A 20,915-nucleotide genomic window follows, 5' to 3' on the forward strand; every position below is an offset into this window, starting at 1 on the left:
CTGCATCACTGATGTCAAAATGTGGGAAATATGTGGTTGTATAAATAAATGCGTTAAAGTAGGTTAATGATTCTATGCTGTCTAAATTGTATAAAAAGTTAGGCTGCATGACATTTGAATGGGCTATACCCGGAGGCATGGACACATTATGAGAATGAGAAAGACGGTGCGTGCACACTAATTAACCTATACCCTATTCACTTAGACAATACACTGTAATTTTTGTAACAGAAATGGATGATATGGGCAGGCAGCTGGAGGTGGAAGCCTTGGTAAAACTCTGACGGTCTCCACACTGGTAACAACGTTGTTTTCTAGACATAGCCAAACAAGGCATAGCCAAACAAATCTCCTCCTGCCTGAAAAGGCGTAGAAAATGCAATTTAGCCACTAAAACTTTACAGTTTTTGTGAGGGACAGTCGAATTCCCTCGTTAAGTTTTTTGTGTTCTTGCACCTGCACTTTAAAACTCGTCTCAGCGCTGCCACATATACGTATGTGTGTGTGTGTGTGCGTGTGTGTGTGTGTGTGTGCGCGGGGGGGGGGGGGGGAATGGCTATCGGTGTTTTGCCCCGGGGCCTTGTGTGCAGTTGTTCCGCCACTGTTGCAAACCCTACTATTTACAAGGTAATAAAACTCTTACATATATGTAAATGTGTGTGCAGTCTTAAATTAAAAATCTCACTCCAGCCAGCTGACCAAAGTTGGCAACTCTGAAAAAGCAGCAGCAAAAATAACGATAAAATAAATCCTGCTTTGATGTCCTGTACCTTACCAACGCCTCTTTATCCATATGATCATACTTTAGCCAAGTATATAAAGTTGGTCAAGAAACTGTGTTAGGCAAAAGCATGCATTTAGATTAAAATCTCCAAATCGACAACCTTAATATTTTAATGAAAAGGAAAATTTGGGGGGTGGTTCTTTAGGCTTCTTTCGAAAGTCTGCGGTTCAAATGTCCAGGCCAACATAGTAATGCCACCTTACGGTCCCTGAGCAAAGCCCTTAACCTCCAGACCAGGGTGCTGCATGCTGGCTGATCCTGCACTGTAACCCCCAAGATGGCTCTCACCTGCATTTGAGCCCCGCCTTTTTTTTTTGGCATCCCTGTATTTGAGTCTGTGTTTCTCATGTGGAACAAAATATGGTACAAAAAAGAGAACTTCACGGCAGAAAGAGTAAAGTAGCTGTATTCTGTTCTATTCTATTGCTTTAACATTTGCATGCAAGCTAAATTTATTTGTTTATTTATCCCACATATTAAAGGCAGAGGGCGCTGTCGCAGCGTGGTGAGAAGTCGATACGAAAATTAACAGTATTTTTACCGCCAGTTTTGCATATATAATTAAATATACGTATTAAATATAAGTATTTTATAACATAAATTGTATTACACGTTTATTGTGTTGTATTATTTTTGTTACATTAAGTTTTGTATCACTTTACATAAGCACTCTTCAAACCGTTCAGAACGGTAGATTACGGTCAGAATGAGAATATTACGTTTTGAAAGTAAACTTTAGTCCAGAGCGCCTACAAAGAGCTTTTTTAAGGGACATTTCGGTCACATAAGTTAGCCGGCTATCATCCGGACCACAGTGGCTGAAATGAACCTTAAGTCAACCATATTCCACGCAGACAAACTGCTTAGCCTGTGACTTTTACGATGTTAACCCTACTATAAAAAGCACTTGTCGGAAACAGCAAGCATAGGGGGTTTTATGGGTCACCGTTAGAGGAATGAAAACGTGCAACTGGTGCGTCGATCACTGTTCAGCATCAGATTTGGCGATAAGATACTCGTTTTTTTACTTGTATCTTGTGCAGTCCAGCCTGTAATATATTGCCCAAGACCCTGGTGGTTTTGATGTTACTTCCTTTCACTGTCACTTTGTGTCACAGCACAACGTGCATAACGGAGAAAACTCACACACAATGAGGAGGTCATTTATGCTATTTGTTATAGCCATTTCACGGTCTTTTCCCCTTTTTCGTAGTTGGAAAAGCAGGAACTTGCATCGCTAATGGGGATATTGGGGGGGGGGGGTCACGTTTGCACCTAATCAAACGACTTGTGGAGGACGAGGGCGGGCTGATATGCGGACTAACGACCATGTCAATCATCGTTGACATTTCGCTTTTTAACGAATCGCCGGCACGAAGCAGCGATGTTCTCCAAATCGAAAATGTGTCTGTATAAAAGTGTAATAGCATAAAATGGAAAATATATAGCATAAAATGGAATGTGTGTTAACTACATACAATCCCCATATTTCTAGTTAGCAACTGAATTCTATTCTATTCGCCTTTCAAGGGGTGAACTCGAAAAGCGAAAGTCTAAACGTTTTGGAAAGTTTACGCGCACACTTTCTTTCATCGGTCACTTGTCAACATCACAGGAAAAAAGTGTCCAGAAGCCCAAGCTAACAAGAAGCTCTCACTGGTAAGTTCTTGAAAAATTGTGTCTAGTTAAAATATTTTACAATAATTTATGATGATGAAAATTTTTCGATTTTATTGATGAACTAACACGAACGAATATGGTTGATATTTGTATACCAGTGAATTAAATAATAATTTGAGGAGTATTTTCTATAGGAGTTTCTCGCTAAATGGGTGCTCTTCCGTTTCGTTAGCTTTATGGATGCTTCTGTAAATTTAAGTTTATAACCTGCATGGAGAATCTCACGCCAGTTACAGTAAGAGCAATATACTTCTGTAAACTCCTACTCGGTCTCTTCGTGCCGCCTATTAGTCTATATTTGCATTTTAGATTGAAATATGGACAATGCCATTAAAGCGTTTTCTGACTATTAAGCGCTGTCGAATATATCAATCATACATAATTTATTTGCGGAAGCAATGATCAGAGCAATTAAAGCGATGCATAGTATTTTAATAATTCTGGATTTTTTTTCTGCAGAGGTGGTACAAAAATGAACGTTTAAAGTGCGGTTCCTTTCCAGGACACACCTCTTACCGTCCTGACTTCGCCTTCTCTGCGGCCAGGAAAGCCAGGTGTTCATTTAGACCACTTCCCCTCACTGTTCTGTCGCTTCTGATGGAGGTCTACGAAGAGGCTATCGACTATTTGCAGACGTACAAAGTTGCAGGTACAGAGCTCGGCTTGTAAACCAGCTAAGGAGCTTCCGTTGCAATGCATTTATCATCAAAGTTGGCGCTTAACGAGAACCGTTAAGCTCAGTGGTTTGTTCGCCCTGGCAGATCCGGTGAGGAAACGGGAATCTGTGTATTTACGTGCATGTGAGCTCCTGTATAGTTACGTCTGTAATGAATCAGTATTAAGATAACATTTTGACCTTGGTCTAATCAAAGAAAGCGCAGGATGAAATCGCTGGAAATTCAAACTTTAGGTTTCCTCGTATTTGTTTTATGTCGTTTGCAGGAATGGACAAAGTGGAGCCAGACCTGATAGAGGACGTATTTGCAGTGGAAAATGAAGATGAGTTTATGTCCAACCGTTTGCAAGCACCGAGCACAGTCCTCCCTGAAGATGGGTTTATCTCAAACACCCTTCCAGGAGACAGCATCGACCTTCCGGATACACCAGTGAGTGATCAGATAGATTCAATTGTGGAAATGGCACATCGATTGCTGGTGAAACTTCGGAAAATCTCACTTGTGCTGGGAGCACAGAGTCATCTGTTAACCTGGATGCGATGACCAGTCAGAGCTCCTAATTAAGTCATGTGACCTCAGTTATGATTATTTTGCAGACTGATTGGGCCCCAGACATCCTCCTGGAGAAGAGGCTGGTGGTTCTTAGGAGTATCCTGAAGAGTGAGCAGCAGTACCTCAGTGAACTGGAGACCCTGCTGACTGTGAGTGTGACCCATACCTGGAGCTGCGGCCATTTTCAGGTCACATGACATTTTCAATAAGAGTGTGGTTTATTGGGCCTCCAATCTACATATACCTTTTATGGTGATTTCACAATTCACATTGATGGATTTTATTGTATATTAACTGTATGGTACTTTTGCATTTTCTGTCTCCTCATCCAAAGACAATGAAACTCTTCAATAGATAATTGTAGAGGCAGGCACAAATATACGCAGCGTAACAGAGAAGCTAACCCATGTTCAGCGAGGCTGGGTGTTCTTGTAGCAAGTGAACTTGTACAACTTCACACCTGAGTACTCACAAATGTTGTATGTCTACAGAAATAGAAGATAAAAAGTGCATAAGACAAAAGAAACACGGGTGCATTAAAACAAAACACTCCTTCTGGTCTGTTATAAGTAAAATATAATAAAAAAAATGCATGGAGACAGAGGTTTAGGAAGCTTCTTGATTGTGAATAATTCTCACCTGGGTTCTGATAATTGCTTCCTCTGACCAGAATAATCACTGGAGTTGTTCGGTTATTAACATGCGGTTATTGGTGGACTGATGATTCTTTGAGCTGGTGAGTCTCATTTCAGCACCGTCTACAGCCTCTGGTGGTGGTATTTCTGTCTGCGTATATGAAAGTGGAGGTGTATGTATTTATAGGTTTTGGTTCCGAAAGGTTTGCTCAGGTTAGACTTAGTGTATTGCAACTGCTGTCTAGCAGGGTCTGTGTGTGTATGTGTGTGTGTGTGTTAGAGAGAGAGAGAAAGAGAGGGAGAGAGTGTGTGGGTCAGATGTACATTAAATTGTGCATACCAAATGTCCCTACAATGTGATAAAAACCTGCTATTTTGACTGAAAAAATGTTCCCCATAAGGGGAAACTCAGTTTAATAAAAATATGTACATGCAGTCAAAAAGTTTGGTTGCTTATGGTCAAGGTTAGGGCTGGGTAAGGGTTAAGGTTGTCATTGTTGGGATTTGGGTTTTACCTATAGAAATGAATGGACGGTCCCCACAAAGATATGAGTACAGGTCTGTGTGTGTGTGTGTGTGTGAGTTCCCATGCCAATGCAGACGTGTTTACGGGTGTGTGTCTGTGCGTCCACGCCCCGGGTATGTATGCAAGGGCCTTTTCCCCTTCACGGCTCATGTTTCTGCCTCTCATGCACACATTTTCAGCCGTTTGGCTCGCACTTCTCCCCAGCATGAATTAATAGACAACGGTGCATTAGGCAGCGTGTAAACGGTTTCACACACACACCAGGCATGCAATCTTGTACAGCAGTTTTATGCTCATGAAAATTGATACTCGATGACCTTCATGGAGTATATATTATGAATTAATATATTAATTTTAAAGATATTTCTGGTGGAGTTCTTACACCCCGTGCAAGTCTTTGTGTGTCTGAAAGTCTATTTGTAGCGTTATTCAATGCAAATTTTTCATGACAATGAAGCTGATCACATAAAGGTTCTCATCATCGCAGTCTATTCTGCTTTACTTCCCATCTTAACCTTATATAGCCGAGGTTCTCCATTTCGCTTGTCACGTTCAAGATCATCACTTCCCCATCTCGGAGAACTTCTGTGGGCACCAAAGTTTAAAATGATAGCAAGGCTGCTGGAAAATGTTGCGACAGAGGCCTGATTCTCTCGCCTCCGGAGAGTCGAAGCCCACAACTTGAGGTGTTTTAGCTGACATTTCCGATGTAGGACTAGTGGACGATTTCAAGTGCAAATGTCCAACTAAACGAAGTCTACGTCTATGTTGGGGCTGGCCTCAAGATTTTAAGGGGGGGGCAGTCTTTTAAGTGGACAGACAATCCATATCCACACCCCTGGATGGGGGAGGAACCAGCAAATAGGCTCATTTATTTAAGCATCTTTCCTGTGATATTTTTTATTTTTTTTTTGGGGGGGGGGGGGCAACACACTGGTGTAAGTCTAAATACTTGTGTGTTTCCCAGGAATAAGCTGAATGGCATTGTTGCAGTTCCCAGGGTGCATTGCTTCCACTGTTACTCTGAGTGTTACTCTGATCTCCTGCTTACTTCAGTACAGTGGAATTTGAGTTTCAGGCTTTGCATTAAAATGTACTTTTCTTATTTGGTATACAAGAGAATTTATTATTTAAACACTTTCTTTTATCTGTGGCTGTAGTGACTAAATGAAGTTTTCACTGCAGTATAACACAATACAGAGACTGTACTATAGACCATAGCATACTGCACTGAATGAGGTTTTCACTGCAGTATAACACAATACAGAGACTGTACTATAGACCATAGCATACTGAACGGAATGAAGTATTCACTGCAGTATAACACAATACAGAGAATGTACTATAGACCATAACATTCTGCACTGAATGAAGTATTAGCGGCAGTATAAATCAATATACAAACTCTTCTATAGGCCATACTGTTGTATAAAGGCATACACCAGAACTGCACTGAGTTTTGACTGAAATCAGGTCTTAAGACATTTTGTCACAAGATAAAACTGTTTCAGCTACACTCTGTTTTGAAGAAACCGCTGTCATTTACGTACCTATTGCACATTTGGGTGGACAGTCAATACACTTTGAAGCCCTTTATCTCTGTTCCTGTAAGGGCGTAGTTACTGTGCTTTGCCTTTTTTGGGCGGCATAGTGTAATGTAGCTTATGTCCTCCATCAAATGAAGTGCTGTCTGCTGTATAGCATGATACAAAGACTGTACTATAGACAATAGCGTGATATACTGCACTGAAAGAGGTACAGTACTGACGGAAATATAACACAATACATAGATAGTACTATATACTATATCATACTGCACTGAATGAAGTATTGACTGTCAGTGTTTTCTCTTGATTCGCAGTTTAAAAATTGTTCTTGCACATTGAGCACTTTTGAGGTTTGCTTAGTGAATTAACACAGGAAACTAGCATATGGTTTGCCTCTCTGGCCCCTGTGTCATGCAGCAGCCGTACAGCCATGGCCAAAAGATTTGAGAATGACACAAATATTAATTTACACAAAGTCTGCTGCCTCAGTTTTTATGATGGCAATTTGCATAAACTCCAGAATGTTATGAAGAGGGATCAGATGAACTTCAATTAATTGCAAAGTCCCTCTTTGCCATGAAAATGAACATAATCCAAAAGTCCCATTTCCACATTGGTGTGGGGGAGGTATTATCACTTACAAAGACGAGGTTGGGGCATGATGGGGGGGGGGGGGGGCAGTCTAACAATAGCTGTGGAGGAAAAGCTGTACCTTAAACACAAAATGTATATTTTTAAAAACGAGTTTAATTAGTATTTTCACTTCTCGCTACGAGTTTTGTTAAACTGCTTGGCCTACTAAAAAGTGACAAGGGCCTAAAACATTTGGAACATACTTGGATTGTTCTGGGTTGGGGGCCCGATGTGATGTGTTTTCATGGGGCCCAAAATCCCTAGCAGCACCCCTGATCAGTCCATCCCAAAGGTCTGTGTTGTGGTTCCTTTAATGAAGGAGAAACCTGAGGATCATGTGACTCAGTCTCTTACTGATGCCCCCATGCTTGAACCTCTGAGATCTTTTTCTTTACAAAGATCAGCGGAGGGCGGCAGTCGGAGCCTCAGTCTTGGGGGAGACGCTCCTGCAGTTCTGACCGGCGCTATCTTCTCTCCCGACAGCCCATGAAGGCTCTGAAGGCATCGGCGGGCACGTCGCAGCCGGTCCTAAACCCCCAGCAGGTGGAGACCGTGTTTTTCCAGGTTCCCGAGCTGCGGGAGATGCACAGGAATTTCTACGATGGACTGAGCGAGAGGCTGGAGCCCCTGCTGAGCACGGAACCGGAGGGGGGGCAGCGGCAGGCCACTGTGCAGCCCCCCGTGGGGGACCTCTTCCTGAAGATGGTAGGGGGCAAGAAAGAGGCATTTCATACTCGCTGATGCACTGAGGCTCAGATCCATCAGGGATTTTATCTGAAAAATCCCACCACAAATGATTCAGCTCAAGAGCTGTCTGGCACTTAGCACAAGGAGGTGCAAGAAGTTAGATGAGGGGAAACCCAAAAATGTGCAGGGCTCCAGCCCTCCAGGACTGCAGTTTGACACCCCTGCTTTATGTTCAACTGATAGGTTGAAACAAAACCCTGGTCTGGATTTTTACTTTCTGGACCTAAACTATCCACCTCTGCTCAGGAAGCATATGTCACAAGGCAGGGGTACACCCTGAATGAGATGCCAGATGATGGATAGTGGTTATCCAGTTATTTTTGATATAATGCATTTGTTTGAATCGTATTTGGGTACCCTGTACTTCATACTTTTGATTTCCATTGTTTTTCATTTACACTTCCCTGTTTTACTTTAGTCATGGAGGTTATTTCTGCTGCAACATAGATAACCTTTATATATTTCTAGGAGAGTTACCAATGAGACTTTTTAAAGGGACCACCACCTCATTTTGTTAATGTCAGTTCTGTTTTGGCACCTGTTAGCCCCAGAACAAAGTGGTAGCAACATGGACACTCCCGACAGGGACACGATGACGGGGACACAGACCTCAGCAGCCGCTTCCCCATATGCGTGACGTCTAGGTTATTATTCTCGTTTGTAATTGGTAACTGTGGCCCCCAGGTCAGCCAGCTGGGCGTGTACCGGGGTTTCATTGACAACTATGAGAGTGCAGTGGAGATCGTGAGAACATGCACCCAGGCCGACCAGCGCTTCAGGACACTGGCGGAGGTGAGTGACATCACTGTTTGGGCTAATGAGCGGGAAGATGACTGTAGCCTAGGCTGCTATGCTAAGCACTCTACCTGTAACTGGCTATGCTAACTGAATGTAACATGCATCATTATTTTACATACTGTGCTAGTTGGAGTATTGACCAGTGTGGCTTGCTATACTTACAGAGCCACCAAGCCCCCCATTTTGAGGTTATCAAGAATTAATTTTAGTCACAAAGGAGATTTGCTTTATCTTAAACATCTGGGGCCTGTACCATGAAGCTGGATTTCTGGCTTAGCTAGATAACTTCAGATTTAATGTAGTGTGGGCCAAATGCAAGTGAACTAAGATGAAGTCCACTTAAACTGGGGTACCTTAAATCCTACAACTTATCTGGCTAAGCAAGAAATGTAGCTTCATGATACAGGCCCCAGGTCTGTGGCCCTAGGTAAACAACACAAGTTTGCAGCTCAAAAGGCTTGGATCAGATTTCGAACCTGGGCCCCATCTTCTAGCCCCCAAGGGCAGACAAACTGGCATTGATAAATGTAGAGGGACAGGAACTGTGTCCTGTAGAGTTAGCCCACTGCCAGGATTGGCCTGTAAGCCTGTCACTGGTCACTGGTTGGTAATGCAGTGTGTTATTCTGTATGATGGTACCCTTGGAAATGGTAGATCTGTCACTCTGAAACATCTCTGTCTTGCCAATAAGAGCATGATGTCCAACAAGGGGCCAGACAACTGCAGAACGAAATACACCCTGGAAGGTGAGGCTTGTTCTTCGTTGTTTTGGCACATCACAAAATGAATCACTTTCCCCGCCGTGATGTCTCCAGCTGACGGTTCCCCGCCCATGTGGGGCGTCTCTTCCATAGCTCTGCTGTACAAGCCACTGGACCGTGTCACCAAGACAACTCTGGTGCTGCATGTAAGCTTCCCCACCTTGAGTGTGACTCTGCTCCCTGTCCCTCTTCCTATTGCTGCCCCCTTGCTCTTCTAGCTGGGAGTTCTGATTGTGTCTAATCCCCCCCTCCCCTTCCCTGCTCCTTCCAGGACCTGCTGAAGCACACCCCAGAGGACCATCCGGACCACCCGCACCTGCAAGAAGCCCTCCGCATCTCCAGCAGCTTCCTGGCCGGCGTCAACGAGGACTCGCACTGCAAGAGAGCGGTCACGCTGACCAAAGGCATAGTGAGTGCACGCGCACACAGATGAATACTCAGTGACAGCACGCCGTCTCCTCATGTGTGGATGTGTGACCTCCCTTGTGCCCTGTGTGTGACCCAGAGGCGGCAGCTGATGCGCGACGGCTTTGTGGTGGATGCGAGCGAGTGCGAACCCAGCCTGCGCCACCTCTTCCTGTACACCGACCTGCTGCTGTGCACCAAGCTGAAGAACGGCACGCCTGGGTGAGTCTGTGGCATCGGCTCTTGGCAGGTCGTCATGGCGACACGCCATGGCAACGCGCCACGGCCACGCCGCACTCGGACTCTCGCGCCCTCGCCGGGAATCCCACTAAGCGGCACGTGCGTGTGTCTCTTTAGGAAGCAGACCCAGTACAGGTTCAGCTGGTACCTACCCTTGGCTGGCCTGCGCATGAACTTGGGCCCTGTGAGGGAGCAGCCTGCCGACCTGCAACATCGCATTAGCGCCACCAGGGGCAAGATGTTCCAGCTGAGAGAGGAGCTGAAGCAGGAGGTGCGTGCTGGTCTGTGATCAGGGGCGTTTTAATGGACAGACTTACCCGGGCCGATGCCCAGGGACCTCCGACAAAAAAGGGCCTCAACTAACATTGTTTAATAAACTGAAATAACGTAATAGCTTGGTTATTACGTTAGGTTATCTCACTGGCCTTCCAGGTCATGGTCCACATAAATACGTCTTAGTCACTGGATTCTGCTGCATGTTCACGTTCCGTTCAAGTTTTTACTCGGAATGGCTGCTGTCATGCCGCTGGGTGAAAAGCAGCCTGAGAGAGTCATCGTCGGCCACGTCGAAGCTGGAACTACAGCAGAGTCTGGTTATTGTCTGTGTGCATCAGAAAGGAAGTAAAGGCCTTGGGGCTCGCACCTTGGACCGCAGCCGCAGGAAACTGCAGCAGTGCGAGCTGTGGCTGTTGACTCACGCGCCCGTCCTCCCCCTGGAGCTGCACAGTCCCAGCGGCAAGGTGAGGCCCCCGACTGAGCAGCCCGCTGGGACCCCCCCAGCACCCGGCTTGCTCCATGTGACATGCCCGGCCGTGGCTTTGTGTCATCGCTTGTCACTGGAGAGCTCTTTGATTCTGAGGTCCTTCTTCATCCTCAGAGTCACACCATCTTCCTGTCATCACTTTACGAACTGGACGAGTGGAGGGAGGCCATCGAGAAACTTAAAGGAGAGAGTGAGTCCTGATGATGGCTGCTTGGGCGGGGTGGGCACAGAAATGGAATTAAACAGTCATGTAACCTTTGTATGAGATCACGTGATAAAAAGTGACATTCTTTTTTTAATGCTGTGGTTTAACTCTGTGGGATAAAGCCCACCCAGGAAGGTTTGACGTGTGCCTGACCATCTGCGTTTGTGTGTGTTCTGGTGTGTGTATCCTCTTAATCAGATTTAGAGACGGTTCCTCCAGACCTGCTTGCCCTCACAAGCTCGTGTGTCAAGCTGAGAATGACCCAGCAGCCTTCCCTCCAGAGCCTGCTCCCAGGTGAGGTTCACATTTCACGGCACTCGCCTGGGGGTGGGCGGGTGGGGGATGACATCCTATAATCTCCCACTTCATTAGTTTATTATTTATTATATTTACCACAATCTTAAAGATGCAGTACGTTCATTTGTTGGTTTTGTGGTGCCACTTTAAAGCATTATGAAATAATCCAAATTATAGTGATCTAAAAGGTATTTTTATTTGATATGCGTATATCACATGGTTAAATCATACTTCAATTTATTGAAACGCAACGTGTAAATGAATCTTAAATATGCATTAAAATAGTCCTGCTTATTTATTCGTGATGTCCTTGTGAGGATGCACCAAAATATCAAGTTATTCACTGATTGCGTCTTGCACACATCTTGCATCTAGCAGAGTCTAGCTAGTAAGTGAAGCTTTGACAGCAATACAGTAAGCAAAATAAGTCGAAATACAAAAACACAGAACAGGAATCCAGTCACCAAGCAGGAATATCTCATCCACTCGAGAAATGAATGTGTGGTCAGATCAACGAATGAAAATGAGCATTAAAGCTGATAGGGCTTTTGACCGGGGGCTGCGGGGGTCCTTTTATATTCACACTTACATATTGCCCCCCCACCCCCCCATACTCTGACATCACTACAAATGATGCCTCGCGCCACAAATCTCGACACAGACATCAGCAACTCCTAGGCCAGCTGAAAGGAACCACTGTTAAGAAGATAGAGAGAATGGGAGACCTGATTTACAGCTACGGAGCTGACCGCAGAGCAGACTGAGATGTTCTCTTGCAGCTTCCACCTCTTCCACCCGATTTGCCACCGATACATCCTCCTGAACATCAGCTGGACAGTAGCCCCCCCAAGTGGAGGGAAGTGGAGGTGATTATACGTCGAGCAAGAGCTGCATCCTCCCCTTGGTCCAACGGAGCCTTCTCTGGAGGCTGATGAAGGTGGTGTGGCAGATACAAACTATTCCAACTGTGTGGCAGAGGGCAGGAGACATCCTAATACCCAAGGAAAAGGACTTGGCCGATATCAGAAAGTTTCATCAAATCAGCCTATTGAATGTTGAAGGCAAAATCTTCTTCAGTGTAGTGGCCCATAGGCTGACCGTCTACCTGGAGAAGAACCACTACATCGATACCTCAGTGCAGAAGGCAGGCATTCCAGGCTTCTCAGGCTGCTTGGAGCATGCCAACATGATATGGCTTCAAATCCAAGCTGCCAAAAAGGATGGAAAAGATCTCCATGTCATATTGAGGTCATTGTCCGAGCCTCTCAGTGGGTGGTTGGGGGGCCTAAGCTCAAAACTGGTCTTCGTCTCCCTCCCATTGGAGCAGATATGGATGACATGACCATACTCACCACAACCAAGGCATGTGCTAAACGGCTGTTGAACAAGCTGCAAGAGAACATCCAGTGAACATCCAGTGGGCTCAAATGGAAATAAAGCAGGGCATCTCCAGGAGCATCTCAGTCATTAAGGGAAGGCTGGTGGAGCACCGGTTTTACGTCGATGAGGAGCCCATACCAACAGTGTCAGAGAAGCCAGTAAAGAGTCTCGGACGTTGGTATGATGCAACCCTCAAGGACACCGAAGAAGTGGACCACCTTAGGCAGGAACCCATACAGGTACTAGAGCGTATCAACAAGACTATGCTCCTAGGCGGAATGAAGTTTTGGTGCCTTCAATTTGGGCTGTTACCCCGCCTCACGTGGCCTCTGACGGTCTATGAGGTCCCAATCTCAAAGGTCGAGAACCTTGAGAGGGTGGTCAGCTCATTTGCCAAAAAATGGCTGGGGCTTCCGAGATGCTTCAGTAACATCGGGCTGTATGGAAAAGACGTGCCTGAACTTCCTGTGTCCAGCATCGCAGAGGAGTTCAAGCGTTCCAAAGTGAGGGTGGAGATGAGACCCACAGGATCCAGAGACCCCTGCGTGGCCCAAGCAGCTCCTACTCTTGCGACCGGAAAGAAGTGGACCCCAACTGCAGATATTCAGCCGGCAGAGTCAGACCTCAGACACAGAGACATCATTGGCCTTGTGCAACAGGAGAGTCTCAGCCTTGGGGAGAGCAAACCATCCTGGCATAAGGCAACTCCAGCTCAGCGCCGAGCTCTGGTCATTGAGGAGGTGTGTCGACAAGAGCAGGCAGTAAGATGTGCAAAGGCTGTCTCACAATCTAGGCAAGGGCAGTAGATGAGATGAGAGGAAGTCGAGAGGAGGAAATTCTCTTGGAGGGAGTTGATGGGCATGGAGGCATTTCACACCAGCTTCATTCTACGGGGCATATACGATACCCTGCCCTCCCCCTCTAACCTCAACCAATGGGACGGAGAAGACCCCACATGCCCCCTCTGTCCGTCCCCTGCAAACCTCAAGCACATTCTGATCGGCTGCAAAACAAGCCTGTCACAGGTTCGGTACCCATGGCGGCATAACCAAGTCCTGAAGTGCCTGGCAGCTGTTCACGAGACCAGGCGGACAAAGACCAATGCCATTTAGAATGTAGTTGCCACATTACTGCATAAGCAAGACGGGTGTACCATAATAGGACGCCGCCTGTCCATTCCTGAAATTTCCTTGCTACTGAATATTCCACAGTGAACTGGTAGTGGTATTACAACAAAATGGAAGCAATTGGGAACAACAGCAACTCAGGCAAGAAGTTGCTAAAATCCCAGTGCAGGGACAACGCCAAACTGTCTGCAAAGTCAATAGTTACAGACCTCTAAACTTCATGTGGCCTTCAGATTAGCTCAAAAACAGTGCGTAGAGAACTTCATGGAATGGGTTTCCATGGTCGAGCAGCTGCATCTAAGCCTTACATCACCAAGTGCAATGCAAACCATCGGATGCAGTGGTGTAAAGCACACCACCACTGGACTCTAGAGCAGCGGATACGTGTTCTCTGAATTGACGAATCAGGCTTCTCTGTCTGGCAATCCCATGGTCGAGTCTGGGTTTGGCGGAGATTATGGCGTGGGGTTGTTTATCAGGGGTTGGGCTTGGCCCCTTAGTTCCAATGAAAGGAATTTTTAATGCTGCAGCATTCAAAGCCATTTTGGACAATTTCATGTTCCCAACTTTGTGGGAACGGTTTAGGGATGCCCCCTTCCTGTTCTAACATGACTGCGCATCAGTGTACAAAGCAAGGTCAATAAGGACATGGATGAGTGAGTCTGGTGTGGAGGAACTGGCCTGCACTGAGTCCTGACCTCATCCTGATAGAATACTTTTGGGATGAATTAGAGCAGAGACTGTGAGCCAGGCCTTCTCATTCAACATCAGTGCCTGACCTCACAAATGCTCTCCTGGAAGAATGGTCAAAAATTCCCATAAACACACTCCTTAACCTTGCAGACAGTCTTCCTAGAAGAGCTGAAGCTGTTATAGCTGCAAATGGTGGGCCAGCTCCATATTAAAGCCTATGTATTAAGAATGGGATGTCAGTAAAGTTCATGTGTGTGTAAAGGCAGGTGTCCCAATACTTTTAGCAATATAGTGTATCAAAAGCCTTAAAATAAAGAATTACTTTCTTTTATCTATCTTTTTTCCAGTGTCAAACTGCATGTCAGTGGGGTCCTGTACAGACCCCAGCCAATCACATGACTCAATCTTCACACTGCAGGTCAAATGATGCTGATTAGAAGAGAATGTCTCTTATTTGTCAATGAATGAATTAAACTGACGCCTGTTGGGTATGGGGTTCCTTTTTGATTAGCACTTAGTTTATGTTTAAAGGCTTGTTTTTCACAGACATTGCACGCATGTCTCCCTCTCTCCAGACTGTAAGGACAGACATCTGTGTGGAACACTCAGCATTGTTGTCCACTCTGCTTCAGGACATCAAGAGCCAGCCAGTGAGTCCCTGCCTAGACTCTGTCTCTACAGTTGCCCAGACTCCACCTCCTCAAACTCTCATAGCTGCCTAGGCTCCACCGCTACCATCGGCCAGACTCCACTTCCTCACCATCCCGTAGCTGCCTAGGTTCTATGTTGTTTAAAAGTTATTTATATAGTCTGTGAGAGTTTCATCCCACAATTCCGTCTCCATGTCAGAATTTGCTTGCCTGTTTGCTAACCCAAACCCTCTCCGTCTGTCCTTCCATCTGTCCTTGTTCTTCATTTTCTGGAGGCTTGTACATACGCCTTGAAGTGGATGGGTACCAATTCTTTGACAACACGGCCCAGACGCGTCCATCTCTCAATACCCTGACACCACAATGGGATGAGGTAAGATTGTTGACATGTTGCATTGCTCCTCAATCTGCACAGGTACAACGTGAATGTGTATATCTCCTGTTTCTCTGTTGCCACCCAGTGTGTTACATTGCGATTAAGATTTTGGTTCTGCTGGGTGTTTGTGTGTCTGGCAGGAGTTCTCCTTGCTGGTGGATGGTGCACATTGCCTTCGACTACTTTGTGTGAGACAACCAGACAAACGGGAGGGGATTAAGGGTTACAGAGTCCTGGAGAAGACCACTCAAGAGGTAAACCTACCTCCTCACATTTGGACTCTATAGAGGTAAACCCACCATCTCACATCTCTCCAGGAACTCCAGATTGTCTAGCACTCTGCTGCCCGGCTCCTCACCCACACTCACTGCTAGCAGCATATCAAGCCCGTGGACCTGCACTGGCTCCCCATTAAAGAATGCATCCACTTAAAGATACTTCTCCTGACGTTCAAAGCTCATAACAGCCAAGCCCCATCATACCTTTATGAACTGCTTCTCCCCTACCAGCCTCCCAGCACTCTTACATCCTCCTCTTCTGGCTCTCTCCTCACCCCCCCGTCCAAACTCCATGGCTATGGGGGCTGCGCATTTTCCCATTTTGCTCACCGACTTTGGAACTCCCTCCCCAGTGCCATTCATCTGTCGGTCTGTCTCAGATTTCAAAACCAAGATAAAAACCTTTGTTTGCTGAAGTGTTTAGCCTTCCTTATCCATGTTTTGTCATTTTTTGTTTTCTTTTCTTTATTCTCTGTCAGCATCTTTGAGATTTTGTAAAAGCACTATATAAATAAAATGTATTATTATTATTCAGACTCTATAAAGGTAAACCGCCCTTCTCACATTCAGACTCTGTAGAGGTAAACCTGCCTTTTCATGTTCGGACTCTATAGAGGTAAACCTGCCTTTTCATGTTCGGACTCTATAGAGATAAACCTGCCTTTTCATGTTCGGACTCTATAGAGGTAAACCTGCCTTTTCATGTTCGGACTCTATAGAGTTAAACCTGCCTTTTCATGTTCGGACTCTATAGAGGTAAACCTGCCTTTTCATGTTCGGACTCTATAGAGATAAACCTGCCTTTTCATGTTCGGACTCTATAGAGGTAAACCTGCCTTTTCATGTTCGGACTCTATAGAGGTAAACCTGCCTCTTCATGTTCGGACTCTATAGAGGTAAACCTGCCTCCTCACGTTTGGACTCCTCTTTTCTGCGTGTGTGTTATAGCTGGACCCGTCCCTTCTGCTGAAACGGTGGAAGAGGGTCACCATGAGTATGGGCCAGGTGGAGGTGTCCCTTTCACTGAAGTACTGTGCCCACGCCTTGGAGCCCCCCAGGGCCGCCCCTGTCCAGCAGCCTCCCGTCTTCGCTGTGCCCATCGGCGAGCTGGCCCAGTGAGTCCGCCTGCCTGCCATGCATTTCAATAAGAATGACACGTTCTCTTCAATCATGCGTCAAGGCATTTGATTGCTTTAATGAGTGGAATGAGGAGCCTGTCTTTCATAGCCAGTCACACAGGTGACTTTATCAGAGGTGCACAGGGTGCATTTCCACCGCTACTACTCATAAGAAAATGCTATTTGAATATATTTGAATATATTCAATAATATTAAATTACATTGTAAAGTTATATTTGAAAATGTGGCTTGTGTTAGTCATATCAATGTGTAATAATAATCTATTGTGAGTGTATGTACTACTTTTTCTGCATAGCTGAGTTTGCCATAGCCTGTAATGAATGACTGGTTGGTCTCTCTCATCTTGCACTTCCTGGAAAAAAAGCCTAGAGTCGCCTAAGCCACTCAGAATGTGTGCCAGCATCTTGTTTGTGAGAATCCCTGCCTCTGCAGCAGAAATGAAAATTGAGTTCTGCGACTAGAAAGCAGACAGTGAAGCCAGTGAACTGCAAAATGGGCAGAAAGCAAAACTTATGTAGAATAAAAAGCAGAACAGAAGATAACTGTAAATAGCTCTGAAAGTACAGCAGAGACATGATGGGGGTTTCTCTTGGAAACAAATGTTGAACTGCCCTTGTTCCTGATGAATAATTAATAATGAATATAATTGACAAATAATATTAAAATACATGTGCTGTTCATCCTGAAATTACACTGCCAGACAGAAGGTGGCACTGTTGCCTTCCTTACCGTGCACATCTTACTGTAAAAAGAGTGTGAGCATGACTGTGCCCAGCCTGGTTATTCCTCTTCCAGACATGAGAGGGTGCTAGTGCCACACATTGTGCGCTCCTGCTCAGAGGAGGTGGAGCGTAGAGGCCTGGATGAGGTGGGCATCTACAGGATCTCTGGAGCGACCAGCGACATCCAGATTATGAAGAAGGCCTTTGACACCAGTGAGAATATCATGTTTTTGCATGTGTGTATAACAATGTGTGTCCACCCATCCGTCTTTGAACCTCTTTTTCTGATAAGGGCCACAGGACAACCTGGAGCCTCTAGAATGTGGTGTGCCTTCTGAAAAGATGCTATTATTTACATTGTAATTGTGTGTATATGTGTAGAAATGATCCCAGGATGCAGAGATCTTGCCTTTTCACTTTTGGAACTCAATAAGCATAAAACTAAAACTCTTTTGAATATGGTAGAAAGGCTTATTCAATATTTGGATTGATTGCCAAAGTTTTACCAAAAAGCTCTTTGCGTGTGCAGTGTGTGTGGGTCTCCTTCAATTACTCTGGTTTCCTCCTACTTTCCATGTAATGAAAGTGTGCAATTAAGTTAATTTGTCTCTATATCGCCTGTTCGATGTGTGAATGTGTGGCCCCTGAGGAAGTGACTGCTTCATGTTCTTTCACTCCTTGGAATGGCAAGCTAATATTGCAAACATGTACTGAATAAGCAGCAACAGCATGGCAGTGGCTGGATTTTTCACAGTGATAATATGAGTAACAGAGTAACATTTACAGAGTAACATTTATCTGCTTCTTAAATTAAAATGCACTGGATTTAGACTCAAGATTTTGTGTAAAAATTGAGTGAAAGCAGGAGCACTGCAGAGGCTAGACGTCTTTGTTTTACGCAAAGAAGCAAAACTGATTATGGAAGGTGACACAATGTTCCACGCACTCGTCTGCAGATGTGCGTGATGCTATATCACGCCTCAGGACCGTGGATGTGAACACAGTGTCTGGCACCTTGAAACTGTATTTCCGGGAGCTTCCACACTCAGTCATCCCTTCAGAGCTGTTCCAGAGTCTGGCTGATGCGCTGGGTGAGTCCCTCTCAAAGGAGAATTAATTTGTGTGTGTGTGTGTGTGTGTGTGTGTGTGTGTGTGTGTGTGTGTTAAGCAATACTGACTGACCAGCAATGTTTATATTCATACTACATTTCTCTTGAAACCCAATAGTTCTGCCTTTTGTGTCTACTCTTTGTACCTGTTCCCTATCCCAATTTCATGAAAATAACTTTCTTAAAATTATAGGTAAAGACCTCTTTGTCATGTGACTGTGTCTTCCACCGTGGACCTCTGTGTTCTCTCAGTGATGTCTAGAACTTTTTATTCCTTCACTGGTGTTTGAAAACCACATATATTGTCCTCTATATTCTATTCTATTCTTTTTTCTGAAAAAATATGTGAAAGCCTGAAGAAAAATGATATACAGACAATCCGCTAAACAGTCGGCATTAAGACTTGCCACGTGATCGATGCTGGGGAAGAGCTTCTGTTTATCGTTTGATGTTTGATGGTATATGCTGCAGATTTGCTTGTTGCAGAGGGTTGCTACTGGGGGCAATGTCGCCATACTCTCTTATGTTTAGCTTTTTTGATGTTTAACTAGATTACTAGTGTTGTATGAACCTGATTTCGTACCTCCTTTTGAACGTTCAGTAGAGCGCAGTACACAGTCCGCTACGCATAAATTTCGTTAACTTGGAAGTATTTCCACAAGACAGATATTTAGTCCCTTCTGTTTTGCTTTATAATGATATTGCTGATAATTTATGACCTGGAATCAGTTATAGGTGATTGTACGCTATTGCAAAGACAAATACAAGGACATGAGCATAATATTGGACCCTGTCTAAAACCAGATGTTCTCTTTGTGTGATTTGTGGGCCTAATTCAAGGGATCTTGAAGGGTTCTTTCTTTATTTCACTGGCAGAAATTCCAGACTTGAGGTCCAGACTGGACACCATGCTGACCATCCTACAGTCCTGCCCCGATGTGAATCGCAACACATTCCTCTTCCTCCTGCACCACCTCAAACGGTCAGTAGCGTAACCTTCCTTAACAGCCTCCTCATCGTCTTACATTACATTCACAATTCCTCTTCCTCACCTCTTCTCAGGGTGGCAGAGAGGCAGGAGATCAACAAAATGACCCTGATGAACTTGGCTACAGTGTTTGGACCCAGCATGGTTCGTCCTCCAGAAGTAATTCTGGGACAGTGTGGCCCTCCAGTGGACATATCACAGGAAGTGGTCGTGCAGGTGAGCTCCAGTGTTGACATATCACAGGAAGTGGTCGTGCAGGTGAGCACTAGAGCTCACTTATGACAGGAAGCGGCCAAACATGTTTGTCTCTCTGTACTCTTAGGTGCAGGTGCTTTACTTCTACCTTCAGTGCCAAAACCTTCCAGCCCCTCAGACTTTAGCACCTCTGGACACAGAAGAAGATACAGAGGTCGCATTATAAAGAAATCTTCCCTCACAACTGTTGCAACACATCAGCAGAAAACGCTTAAATTTCACGAGAAAGCGCAGTCCACCTATGGTGACTTGGGAGGCCGAGTAGCACTTTGAGAGGTCATCAGTCTTTCCTGGTGAACTGTGGATAGACCCATGAAGGGCTTGGCCTCATGCCTTTCCCTGGAACTCCTGGAAAAATTCTACACCATTTCAATGTGTTGTATAAAATGATATATTGTTTAGAATAACCGATGTTCAAAACTAAAGTGAAAACATAAATGTCACTGGTAGCTGGTTTCTAACTACCTTCTGTAGATTAGGAATGCTGAGTGTGACCATGTGCAAAGGCTAATGTTGTAAGGAGAGGTAGAAAGTTCCGTCTGAGAGGTGGAGGTTGTAACGGGACAGCAAAAGGCAGACCTGGTGTATAATCTGAGAATAGATTTTCATCAGGTGGCGAGGGCCAGTGTTAAATCTGATCTGTCACGGCTCGGATTCAACAAGATGAAGTTCACGAAAACACTCCCTGGCACTTCAAAGTCAGACCCCCCACCCCAGACAACCCCCTTGGACCGCCCTGCAGCTGGGTGTACGCTTACAGCATGGATCCCTCACCACCTGGGCCGGCGAGGCTAGTGTTACCGTCCATGGGCGGGCCGTTTGATGGCCTAATCCCGGGCATTCCCTACAAGCATTCCGGAGCCTCAGACCGTAGCCTGCCGGTGTCAGGTGCGGGGGGGATAATGACGCTTCGACATAAAGGAGACGTGATTACGACGCACCCGTAAA

At 45.3% G+C, this 20,915-nt stretch overlaps 1 protein-coding gene across 4 annotated transcripts; it reads left to right on the forward strand.

The window, feature by feature from the left end:
- Positions 1–1,539: 1,539 nt before the first annotated feature.
- On the forward strand, positions 1,540–20,410 carry LOC111854496 (active breakpoint cluster region-related protein). Of its 4 annotated transcripts, none has more exons than XM_072717377.1 (23): positions 1,540–2,443; positions 2,924–3,113; positions 3,407–3,570; positions 3,738–3,842; positions 7,518–7,739; positions 8,466–8,573; positions 9,271–9,325; positions 9,434–9,486; positions 9,612–9,749; positions 9,846–9,967; positions 10,103–10,256; positions 10,600–10,725; positions 10,863–10,938; positions 11,152–11,247; positions 15,026–15,100; positions 15,376–15,473; positions 15,617–15,730; positions 16,703–16,869; positions 17,689–17,828; positions 18,572–18,706; positions 19,601–19,706; positions 19,787–19,970; positions 20,035–20,410. In XM_072717377.1, the coding sequence occupies exons 2-23, from the start codon at positions 3,062–3,064 to the stop codon at positions 20,131–20,133; spliced, it is 2,589 nt and encodes an 862-aa protein (XP_072573478.1). In that variant the 5' UTR covers positions 1,540–2,443; positions 2,924–3,061; the 3' UTR covers positions 20,134–20,410. The 4 variants fall into 4 exon arrangements, 3 of the variants coding, with proteins under 3 accessions (XP_072573478.1, XP_072573477.1, XP_072573479.1); XM_072717376.1 differs by having other exon boundaries at positions 1,541–2,443; positions 2,967–3,113; XM_072717378.1 differs by having other exon boundaries at positions 1,542–2,443; positions 2,967–3,113; positions 19,787–19,928.
- The last annotated feature ends 505 nt before the right edge of the window (positions 20,411–20,915 follow it).

This window comes from Paramormyrops kingsleyae, chromosome 10, assembly GCF_048594095.1.
Source record: "Paramormyrops kingsleyae isolate MSU_618 chromosome 10, PKINGS_0.4, whole genome shotgun sequence".
In the NCBI taxonomy this organism is placed as follows: Eukaryota; Metazoa; Chordata; class Actinopteri; order Osteoglossiformes; family Mormyridae; genus Paramormyrops; species Paramormyrops kingsleyae.